Below are 12,242 nucleotides of genomic sequence, written 5' to 3'. Positions count from 1 at the left end.
TCAGAGAGGCACTGAAAAGCTGGCATTTGGGATATACGCACTCTCATCCTGGCCAGTCAGCCTTCCAGAAAGACCACACCAACCATCTGTACTCTCCTGCTCCTGGGCTATGTTGCTGGAGAAAAATCACAAGAGTTGGCCAGATTCTTGAGCTCTCCAGGCTCAGTGGGTGCTCCCATAATTGATCAATGCCTTCAATAGCTGACTCTCAGACCCTCCTCCAAACACTGTCCATTCCCCCAAGGCTTATCCCTGCCCTTGCATTGCCATTCACAGCAGATCACCTTGCCTCAACTTACCTGAGAAAAATGTCATTTGCAGGAGGTCCTGCAACTTCCCTCTCTCCCCAATTCGTGTCGGCTTCTTCATCCATCCCCTTCTCTTTCCTCCCAGAGAGAAATGTCTTTAAGACATCGATATAAAGGCAAAGTTATTGAAGGCAAAGTGTCCACACCAACCCAGATTAACACATAGATAGGCGGTCTCAAAGGTGGCATGGTCAGTTAGGGGCAGCAACACTTCTTCAACTGGGTTCTGTCCTCTGGCCTTTTTCCCATGAGATGATCTCAATGGACTGGCCTTGACTCAGGCAGACTCCTACTAAGCACCCAAAAGGGAGGCCAGGGCCCTGGGCAGTCTCTCCAGCATGCCTCTCAGCCTGTGCAAGACCATCTAGGCTTCTCAGTGTGGGTCCACCTTTTGCCCTGTTTCATCAGATATTTTTTCACACTTGTACTTGTATATTTAATATCTCTCTCTCATCTATATCCTTATCCTCAGTTTAAAATATACTTGAAACACTTCCATCCTAAATTGTCTGCCTCTCAATCCTGCTGTTTCCCTGGCTATTTCCTTAAATGTCTCCTTTCCTTCCCAGACAACTTCCTGAAAGAAAAGCTGGCACTTGCTGCTTTCAGTTCAGACTGGCCATTCTCTCACATCAGATTTCTAGTTTCTGTGCCCACCCCACACTCAGTCCCACTGACGTTGCTCTACTAGGGTTGCTAAAGACTCCAGGTCATCAAATCCAAGAGTCACTTTTCAATCTTCTTCTGTTTGGCTGTTCACCTGTGTTTTGGGCAACTAAAAGAAAGAATGCATGTCTACGCAGAGCATTTACAGGGGAGCAGGGTCATGTGAATTCTAATAATGGAAGATTTCTCCAAGGAGAAATCAACTTTTGGGCATAGAATCAGGGATAAGAAGTTCAACCTCACCTATCCACTTGCCAACTGGACACTAGGACTTGACCTAATTAAGGGAGTTGACAGTTTTTTTGGTGTTTTGTTTTGTTTTGTCTTTACAGGCAGATGTTATCATCCCCATTATACCAAGAAGGAAATTGAGGCTCAGAAAAAAACTTGTAGATTGTCCCAAGTTACACAGTGGGTTACGGTCAGAGCTCCCTCCATCACATAGTGATGATATAGTAACTACTGTATATCAGGCATGTGCTAAGAGCTGTACAAGGCAATACCTCATATAATCCTCTCCTAAAGTACAGACTAGTTTATACAACTTATTACAACTCCACTTGAATGTCTAATGGACATCTCAAAGGTGACACATTCAGAAATGAAATCAGGATCTTTTCCCCAAAACCTGCTCTACCTACAGCTTTTGCTATCTCAATTGATGGTGACTTCATCCTACTAATCGCTCAGTACAAAAAAAAAAAATTGCAGTCCTCCTTGACTCCTTTCACACCTCATATACAATTTCTCAGGAAACCCTATTGAAACTACCTTCAAAATATATCCATAATCTTCCCAGTTCTCAGAACTTCTATTGCTACCAGCCTGGTCCCAGCCACCATCATCTCTCACTTAGATTACCTAGTGGCCTCCCAGCAGGTCTCCCTGCTTTTCTCTCTTTCGCCTCTCTTTCCTCACCTCTCCCCACCCTCCAGTCTATTCTCAAAGCAGCAGGAGAAATCCAGCTAAGTTCTCCTTCTCACTCATTGCAGCCTCAAGCTCCTGGGCTCAAACGATCCTTCCGCCTCGGTCTGCCGAAGTGCTGAGATTACAGGCGTGAGACACCGCGCCTGGCCTTAAAATCCTTTTTTTTATTTTTATTTTTTTTTTGAGACGGAGTCTCGCTCTGTCGCCCAGGCTGGAGTGCAGTGGCGCAGTCTCGGCTCCCTGCAAGCTCCGCCTCCCGGGTTCACGCCATTCTCCTGCCTCAGCCTCTCCGAGTAGCTGGGACTACAGGCGCCCGCCACCACGCCCGGCTAATTTTTTGTATTTTTAGTAGAGACGGGGTTTCACCGTGGTCTCGATCTCCTGACCTCGTGATCCGCCCGCCTCGGCCTCCCAAAGTGCTGGGATTACAAGCGTGAGCCACCGCGCCCGGCCTAAAATCCTTTTTAAAGGCACTTTGACATCCATTATCTCATTTAAGTCTAAAACACGAATTTCGACCTCCGCACTGCTTTCTGGTTCCACCTGGCGGCAGCTGCACAAAGTGTTTCTCTTCGAACTCCGTCCCAAGTTTATCCGGAACTACTTAGCCCAGGTTTTCCTGAGTGCTCCTCCGGCCAAAAGCAGAGAGCACAAATTCCGGAAGAAATTACCAACCGCGGGACCATTTCAGTGTTCCGGAAGTATCACCAGTAACCAATAAGCAAAAAAGCTCTAGTTCACGTGGTGTATATTCAGCCTATCAAGCTCCTGATATTCATGAATGCTGTCATTTCCGCTCCTGCTTCCTTCTTTCTCGATAAGATGGCCACACCGGCGGTACCAGCAAGTGCTCCTGCGGCCACGCCAGCGCCAGTCCCGGCGGCGGCCCCAGCCTCGGTCCCAGCCTCAATTCCAGCGCCAACGCCAGCACCGGCTGCGGCTCCGGTTCCCGCTGCGGCTGCGGTTCCCGCTGCGGCACCAGCCTCATGCTCAGACCCTGCGACAGCAGCGGCTACAACTGCGGCTCCTGGCCAGACCCTGGCCTCAGCGCAAGCTCCAGCGCAGACCCCAGCGCCCGCTCTGCCTGGTCCTGCTCTTCCAGGGCCCTTCCCCGGCGGCCGCGTGGTCAGGCTGCACCCAGTCATTTTGGCCTCCATTGTGGACAGCTACGAGAGACGCAACGAGGGTGCTGCCCGAGTTATCGGGACCCTGTTGGGTGAGTGGTCATAGAAAGTTAACATTCTTTTTTTCCTCCCACTTCTCATTTATCTCCCTCCTCTATCTCATTAGTTCTTTAATTCCTGGCGTCCTACCGTCCTTTCCTCCCATCCCCAATGACCTCTTAATCTATATCTGCATCCTACCTTTTGCTATGACTTATCTTCTCAAGCACTTGCATCTCTCCTGTCTTTCCTGCCGGATTGCTGTCACTTTAAGCGACATAAACTACACAAGGAGTAGTTGTGTCATTTACTGAGTATTTTATGCCAGTGATTTACATTTTTTGATGTTCCCAGCAGCAGTTTATGGCAAGTATGATGAGCCGCATCTACCAAAAATGAGTTCACACGCCGAGTGGGAAGTCAGGAACCCTTGACTCCCTATACCAGTGACCACGTATTTCTCCCTTAACCACTGACTAAATGTCATTGTTTTCCAGGTATTGACAAAGTTTTCTAACCAGTTGTCAAAGGAGTGGGGACGTTTGTAAAAAGACATTCCTGCCAACAAGTAAACCGGTTTGGCTGGAACCCACTTGGGATTTTATAGTATTCTGCTGTCCTAAACGTCTGAGCCTGATCTCTGTCCCTCAGTGTCCCCTAATATTAGTACCTAATGTGAGAAACCTTGTTCCCCCATTTTCCATTTGGACTCAGTTGTATTATCTGTTTATATTTCTGCCCTTAACCTTCAGGTCGAAGAATGACCCATTCTCTGCCTGCGTTCCAAATTTAGGGAATAGATATTTTATGTTACAGTAGTTTGTAAAATGGAAAAGCACTAAAGAGGGATTGTTGATAATAAATTCTTTTCTGGAGGCTATGCTGGTCCCATGAAATTCGTTTCCATTCCATCTTAGTGCCAGATTTTAAATAGCTTTGTGAATCCACTTTATTTACAAGCATCCTCTCTCTTTCATACTCTTGAACATGTACTAGTTCTTACACCATAGAAGACAATTGGTATATTGCAAAGCAGACAAGATTTGTAAGCAGACTTCACAAAACATTTGACATGTGACTTGGGGCAGATTACCTAAAATCTGTTCTGTCAGGAGCTACTTTAGACTTAGTCTTTGTGAGAGCTAAATTAAAAACTTCTGACAGTGCTGGCACACATTAGGTACAGCTGTTAGTTGCCATTCACCACATCAGGCCTGGACCACCCAAATGCATACAGACACACATTTTCTCTCCTTTATCTATCTTTGACAGTATAGCATTTTACAGAAACTTAAATTCATATCTTCTGAACATTGCTTGTCTTTTTTCAGACCAAGCTTTTGCGTTCTCTTTGCCACAAGTGTTTTCCCTGCTGTCCTTCATTTGTTTAAGCTCTACTTACCTTTCAGGTTCCCAGCAACAGCATTAAGTGCCAGTCCTACATCCCATACCCGGACCCTCACTCCATTCTTAACCTTCCACAGCATGATGGTGTTCTGTAACTGTGTCCTGCTCTGAGCTTCTGTAATAGATTATTTTTGCATCACTGACCTGGCACTCAGCAAATACTCTTTTGGCTGCACTTTCTAATTTTCCAAGCTCGCTAGAGCTATTTAAAGGAACAATTCATTACCCCTGATTTATGCTTTAGCACCCCAAATATTCCATTGATCCAGTCAGACCAGGTATAATCTAATCTACATCCTCAGATGCTCTTCCAGACTGGAATCATGGTACAGTGCTATAGGTGTTATAGAGGCAGTACTTACAGAAGAATGAAGAATAGATTCTGCTTGCTGTGAACTTATTTCCTTAGATATTCACAAAACATTTAATTTGTTTAAATGAAGTCATTAGTGCTTTTTTTGTACCATGAAACTGTTAAGGTGTTTAGAATTCAAAGTGTAATAAAGTGAGCTCTCCTGTAACCTTAAACTCAAGATAGAAATATACTCTTAAATGCAAATAATTAGAATGTAATATGATAAATGTTCTAATAGAAGGGTGTCATGGTGGCATGGAAATACAGAAGACTTAACTGTTTCAGAAGGTTGGGGAAAAGTTCACAAAAAAGATGACGTTTGAGCTGGGCATTAAAGCAACTACAAGAAGTATAAAAAAGCCTGGTAAATCCACTGTCTGAAACATTCAGTATTAGAGGAATGTAGGTGACAGGAGGTAGAGCAGGAAATGAAGCTAGCAGAGGGCAGAGCCCTAAGAAGTGTTAAATAATTACAAGTGTAAAGTGCTGTGAAGGGAATTACCTGGATCCCTGAGAAGACAAAATGGAAGTCTAACCTCATTTGAAGCTCTTTGGGGAAGCTCCTGAGCATTTCAGCTAACACTGAATAGGAATTAAAAATCACTCTGGAGTGAGTGAGTTGAGAGATAGGAAATAGAGTTGGTAGGACTCGGTGTGATCAGAAGTGAGGGATTAGAAGGAAATATCAGGGATGACTTGTCATCTTTGGTTAAGTGTGGAAGAAGAAAGGGAAGGTAAGGGTTGACTTCAGTCTGGGATGTATTCGTTTTGAGGTGCTCAGTGAGCATTCCGGTGGAGTTTTCAAGTAGAAAATAGAATATAAAGGTCTGGAGTGCAAAAGAGATGTGGGCAAGTATGTCAGGTTAGGAATTATGTCATTGGAATATAGAAGGTAATTGAACCCATAAAATTGGATGAGATCACCTAAAGCAGGGATTGGCAAACTTTCTATAAAGGTCCAGACAGTAAATATTTTAGGCTTTGTGTGCAGTCTCTGTCACAACTACTTAATTCTGCCTTTGTAGCAAGAAAGCAGCCATAAAAAAAAGTTGGCATGTAAACTTTATTCACAGAAAACATTTCTAGGTCAGGGCCTGGCCTAGAAAAGGAACATTGAGTAAAAAGACAAGAGAACAAAGACAAAACCCTAAAAACCTAAAAAGTCAGGAAGAAGTAGCCAACAAGGAAGATTAGAAAGGTAGGAAGAAAACTAGAAGGACAGTTTTAAGATGGGAAGTAAGTGGTCAATCTGTTCAACGCTAATGAGAGGTCAAATAAGATAAAGGATATATGTGCATTTGGTTTAGGGACATAGTTTCAGTGAAGGGAGCAGAAACCATAGTGAGTTGGAATTAGACAAACACTGGTAGATACAGACAACACTGTGGTTTCTGGTGGAGAGGGAAACTTTTAAATCTTGGGGTAGGAGGTTTCAATAGATTAGAAGAGAATGGAAAACTCAACCTAGTGGTCTTAGGTCGAGAAACAAATGTAGTGGGAATAAATAAATAAAAGAAATATAGCCTGGGCACCGTGGCTCACACTTGTAATCCCAGCACTTTGGGAGGCTGAGGCAGGCAGATCACTTGAGGTCAGGAGTTCAAGACCAGCCTGGCCAACATGGTGAAACCCCGTCTCTACTAAAAATACAAAAATTAGCTGGGCGTGGTGGTGTGCACCTGTAGTCTCAGCTACTCGGGAAGCTGAGGCAGGAGAATCGCTTGAACCCTGGAGGCAGAGGTTGCAGTGAGCTGAGATTGCACCACTGCACTCCAGCCTGGGCGACAGCAAGAGTTCGTCTCAGAAAAAAAAAAAAAAGAAATATAATGGAAATAAAGGTATCAGAACTAGAGCAAAAGTTTGTGGTAAAAGACTGACTTCTAAGGTTCACAGATAGATTTCTGGATGATGATAAGGTTAAGACTGACCATGGGACCAGATGGCTAAAGGGAGGTACAGATGAAGCTCCCGACGTCTCAATGTCTGAAACTTGGCCACTGTATTAGCAGTCTATGTAACCGTTAAAATCTTCCAGGTAGCTCTGCAGATTAAATTACAGGGAGAAAGTGTAGAGGCTGAAAAACAAAGGCCATAGAGTGAAGGTCTGGAATAGGCTAGTAGTGGAGAGTAACAGGCAAAAGGAAACCTTGTAAAGGAAGAATAAACCCTATTTGGTGATGATTAGGGGGAAAAGTTGGCGATCACACCAGAGTTTCAGTTCCCTGGAGAATTCTGGTCCCATTGATGCACCGGACTAAACTTGGAGCTAATGAGTTCAGTTAGGTGTTCATTGACATTGAAGAGATCATCAAAAGCATTTCAAAAGTAGTCAGAGGTTGTTGGGAGCCCTAGGATTATATAACACATGGATGATTCTCTCTTTCGCAGGAACTGTCGACAAACACTCAGTGGAGGTCACCAATTGCTTTTCAGTGCCGCACAATGAGTCAGAAGATGAAGTGAGTGGGAATCCAAGCTGTCCCTCTGCAGTTTTTAGCTGTTCATTTGCTAGGCTCCCCTCACGGCCCCTTCCACACTCATAACTAGAGCTCCTGTAGCCAAGGAGCTTCTTCCCATTTGTATGTACTTCCTGGGCCTCTTCTGTTTATTGGGGGTGGCCTCTTGTCCTTTTTAACCAATTTTTCTTTGGACTTCTGGCTTCTTAGCTTGCTTTCCTGCCTTCCCTCTTAGGTGGCTGTTGACATGGAATTTGCTAAGAATATGTATGAACTGCATAAAAAAGTTTCTCCAAATGAGCTCATCCTGGGCTGGTAAGTTGGGGAGGTGGGGACTGGGGCTAATGGAAGGTCTCTCTGTGATTGCCAGTGTCTTTTGCTACTGGACTGGATCTTATCCTCTTCCTTTTGGAGGCAAGAATATTGCAGGTGTATTACTGACTGCGAGCAGTGGCTCAATGCCTGTAATCCCAGCTGGGAGGCTGAGGCAGGAGGATCACTTGAGCCCAGTAGTTCAAGAACAGCCTGAGCAAAATAGTGAAACCCTGTCTCTACAAAAACATTTTTTAAAAACTTAGCCAGGCATGATGACACACACCTATAGTCCTAGCTACTCAGGAGGCTGAGGCTAGAGGATCACTTGAGGCCAGGAATTTGAAGCTGCAGTGAGCTATGATCATGCCTTGCCACTGCACTCCAGCCTGAGTGACAGAGTGAGACCCTGCCTCTAAAAAACAAAAGTAAAGTGTGTTACCTGTGGGAACTGTGAATTCAGTGGGTTTTGCTGGTGGTTCTGATCCTGTGGGGCCAGGATATTTTGAATTACCTCGTAAGAGACTTGGAATTTTTCAGCAGCACTAAGTCAGCCTTTGATTTTATTTGACATAGTTTTCAGTGTGTGTATTGTTCTTGGCATTTGGTATCACGAGGTATCCCTACCATAGAGGTATCGGGTACCCTAAAGACACCCATGCCACTGTTGTGTTTGGTATTGATGTCACATGTAGACATGAGTCCACCACTGTGTTCCATTTCACAGGTACGCTACAGGCCATGACATCACAGAGCACTCTGTGCTGATCCATGAGTACTACAGCCGAGAGGCCCCCAACCCCATCCACCTCACCGTGGACACAAGTCTCCAGAACGGCCGCATGAGCATCAAAGCCTATGTCAGGTGACCACAGTCTTGGGCTACAAGGGCATAAAACCATGCCCAGATGCCATCCCTCCCCCACCCCAAGCAAGGTTATTACTTCACGTGTAACTTGCTGTGTCCTTAGGAAGCCTGTTCCTCTCTCTCAGCAGTTATTGAAAAGGTTTCACTCTGAAACAAAATCTGTTCCTGTGATTTCTACCGCTGCTCCTAGTTGTACTCCAGTTTCTACTCATTGCCCTTTTAAGTATTTGAGCAAACTATCAAGTCATCTTTTGTAGGACCTAACTATTCCATAGGTCCTACAGCCAATCATCACATGGTATTCTTGTCATGATCCTTCACCACATTCATCACTTTTCTGAATTACCCATTAGTTTGTCATTATCTCTAGAATTCAGCACAGCACTCAGGGTAATACAGATTATAAGGATGACGGTCCTTATTTTGAACACATTTATTAACCCAGGATTGAGTGCAGTTTTAATGACAATGACATTACAGTGAACACGTTGAGCTTGCAGGTGGTTAAAATGCCAGTTATGGGGGATGTTGGGAAAGGCCCTGGTGGCGTGCTGAGGAAGCAGCTGTGGGAGTTGGAAAGACCATGTTCAGAGGGAAGGCAGCTGTTAGTGCATCTGTTAGGCTGTTGATTTTGTGCTGGTTCTGTGTCTGACACTGACATAGCCAGTTAACTCTTACACAGTAAGACAAAGATGGTGGACGCCAAGTCTTTATGAGCCAGTTGGCATACCACTAAGCACTAGCCATTGCCTGACTTCTTAACCTTCCCGGGTATTTCAGACTCCTCAAGATCCAATATATATATATGTGGATCCAGTATATACAGTATATATATATATAAGATCAAACTGTATGTATGTATATATATGTAGATAGATAAAGATATATATAGTTGACATAGTAAAGTATAGATCCAGGTATATAATTGACATAGTAAAAACTACCTTTAGTGAGATTACTTATAGCACCCAATCTAATTTGGTGGGCAGGAGTTGGTTTCCTTTTTCAATGCTGATGAAGGGCTTAGTCCCAGAAAAGATTTGTCTCTGTCTCCTTTCCATGGTGGGCAGCTGTCTAGACAGCCAGCTCCACGGGGTGATTGAGTCCTGTCCTCTCATCACTGACACTGCACTGTGTGTGAAGTAGTCCTCTAAAGGGACCAGGCCAAATGCAAAGGTCTCCCTTACAGATCAAGGGTTTGGTATGTGGGACAAGCTAAGGGGAGAAAGTAACTTTTGCTCCCATGAGACCTCTGGGGTTCATTTGGTCCCACCCTTCCTATCTCAGAACCTTGAGAGCTATATTCCTGCTGTATCTGCGTTCTCAGCCCAGAATAGACATGGAAACCCTCTCCCAAGGCCATCTGTTTACCTTGGCTTCTCCTTCCTCAGCACTTTAATGGGTGTCCCTGGGAGGACTATGGGAGTGATGTTCACACCTCTGACAGTGAAATACGCATACTATGACACTGAACGCATCGGAGGTGAGTAACCTTTCCGTACACTCTCAAGAGGTCATAGGCATTTTCAGGGAAGGGGGCTACTGTTCTGCAACATGGATGGAGGCCTTGGGTGGTTTAAAAAGGGACTATTGATCTAAGGTTTGTGAAGACTAGAAGTCACAGTCATCTCTTGTATAAATGGGACTTAAGGAATTATTTGAGAAACTGTTAAAGGTGGGAAATTATCAGCACCAGAGGCCACATACCATTGACATGAGATCAAAACCCGTGATGAGCATACCAGGTAAAAGGAGTTGAGCTCTATTAGGAGGAAGAAAAGCTGGTAAGGGCACAGCAGGAAGTGTGACTGAGCAGACTGAGTCTAAGGGGAGGTGGGAAACAGTTAGCAGGACGTTAAGACCATCTCTTACCTGTTGGGATGACTGAATTCTCTCACTGCCCACCACTGCCACTGCCACCCTGCCAACCAACTTCCACAGTTGACCTGATCATGAAGACCTGCTTTAGCCCCAACAGAGTGATTGGACTCTCAAGTGACTTGCAGCAAGTAGGAGGGGCATCAGCTCGCATCCAGGATGCCCTGAGCACAGTGTTGCAATATGCAGAGGATGTACTGGTGAGAGGGGAAAGAAAAAACAAAGGGGGAGGACATAGTTCTCCATCCTGGGATCACTGAGGCACATGCTGATGAAATGGTAGGGCCCAGTGGTTATAATTAACTGCCTCATTGAGTCTTTGTTTTGGTATTCAGTCTGGAAAGGTGTCAGCTGACAATACTGTGGGCCGCTTCCTGATGAGCCTGGTTAATCAAGTACCGAAAATAGTTCCCGATGACTTTGAGACCATGCTCAACAGCAACATCAATGTGAGTGCCCTTCCTGAGCCCCTTCTTGCCTGGTTTCTTCCCCTACCTCAGCACATACACTCAAATGTGAAAAGAGTTGGGTGAGGTGACCTGGAGTAGGATAGAGACAGGGCTTCACCTATAGCCCCATTGAAGTCCAGGTTGGGAGGAAGGAAGAGGTGTGTTAGGCATGGTTGGAGACTTCCTTCCTTCTCCCATGATTCCATTGTCTCATTTACTGCTGATACTACTGTGACTTACTGTCTAAATTCGTGATGGAAAGAAACACTAAAATTCAGAGGTTAATGAAAATGCAATTACTTATTTTCCCCATCTGAGTTCACAGACCCCACTATATTCCATCCATGAGTTTCAGCTAAGGCACCCCTAGTCTATAAGTATATTAGTAGAGATAAGAAAGTCTTCTCAAGCATTTCCTTTCTGTCTTCTACCTTTTTAACTTTTATTCAGTCTCTCCCAGCTGTCATTTATCCACAGCTGTCCTCATACCCAGTGTCTACCATAGAGCTAGCCAAAGCTAGCCTTCTTGTTTCCTTTCCACCCAACCCCCCACTCACTGTGTATTCTTCGTCTTCCAGGACCTGTTGATGGTGACCTACCTGGCCAACCTCACACAGTCACAGATTGCCCTCAATGAAAAACTTGTAAACCTGTGAATGGACCCCAAGCAGTACACTTGTTGGTCTAGGTCTTAACCCCAGGACTCAGAAGTGAAGGAGAAATGGTTTTTTTGTGGTCTTGAGTCACACTGAGATAGTCAGTTGTGTGTGACTCTAATAAACGGAGCCTACCTTTTGTAAATTAATTTCATCTTATGTGAGTTTATTGCCGGGTGGAAGGGAGGAAAATGTTTTAGATCACACAGAAACCAGGAAGTGAATATTGTAGGTAGAGAAGTTGGTTATGTGTTTGGCATGTTACTGTTTTACCAAACTGTTCTTTTGGTTTTCAATATGGAAAGGTGTCCATTGGCAAAACAACCTTTTCCTGAGGATTCATGTGATTTCTACAGGAAATGAAAATAAGAATCCATGGAGAAAAAATAGCTAAGAAAATTGGATGGTTAATCTGAACTAAAAGAGTAGAGTGTGTAGTCACTATCTTAAAATACATTAATAGTAAGATGGAGCTCTTTGCCACTTTGGTTCGGGGAGGCAGAATTAAGATCTGTGGGTTAAAGATTAAAGAGGTTTCCCCAAAACTTCAGAAAATTCTTAGGTGCTATCTGTAACTTGAGGGTAGAGCCTTGAGTTATATTGAGGTCTGCCAGTGGCTCAATTTAAGCAAAGACTAGATGGCATTTCCCAGAGGCCTTGTAGGCTAGAGTACTTCAGATGTCTGATGTAACTTCAGACATCCATTTCCTCTGGTATCCTGGAGTTCCACCTCGCCACTGTGTGTCTTAGAAATAAGTCATTATTCAAGAACTCAGGAAATTATATATTGGAGTGAA

General features: G+C 44.4%; 1 protein-coding gene across 1 annotated transcript; it reads left to right on the top strand.

The window, feature by feature from the left end:
* Positions 1 to 2,694: 2,694 nt before the first annotated feature.
* On the top strand, positions 2,695 to 11,594 carry EIF3F (eukaryotic translation initiation factor 3 subunit F). Its single transcript, XM_032166691.2, has 8 exons — positions 2,695 to 3,117; positions 7,215 to 7,285; positions 7,518 to 7,597; positions 8,322 to 8,459; positions 9,854 to 9,945; positions 10,404 to 10,540; positions 10,676 to 10,789; positions 11,368 to 11,594. The coding sequence occupies exons 1-8, from the start codon at positions 2,724 to 2,726 to the stop codon at positions 11,443 to 11,445; spliced, it is 1,104 nt and encodes a 367-aa protein (XP_032022582.2). The 5' UTR covers positions 2,695 to 2,723; the 3' UTR covers positions 11,446 to 11,594.
* Positions 11,595 to 12,242: the final 648 nt, after the last annotated feature.

The sequence above is a fragment of the Hylobates moloch genome, unplaced genomic scaffold (assembly GCF_009828535.3).
Source record: "Hylobates moloch isolate HMO894 unplaced genomic scaffold, HMol_V3 SCAFFOLD_11, whole genome shotgun sequence".
Taxonomy (NCBI): domain Eukaryota; kingdom Metazoa; phylum Chordata; class Mammalia; order Primates; family Hylobatidae; genus Hylobates; species Hylobates moloch.
This window is presented reverse-complemented; position numbering and strand designations above follow the sequence as displayed.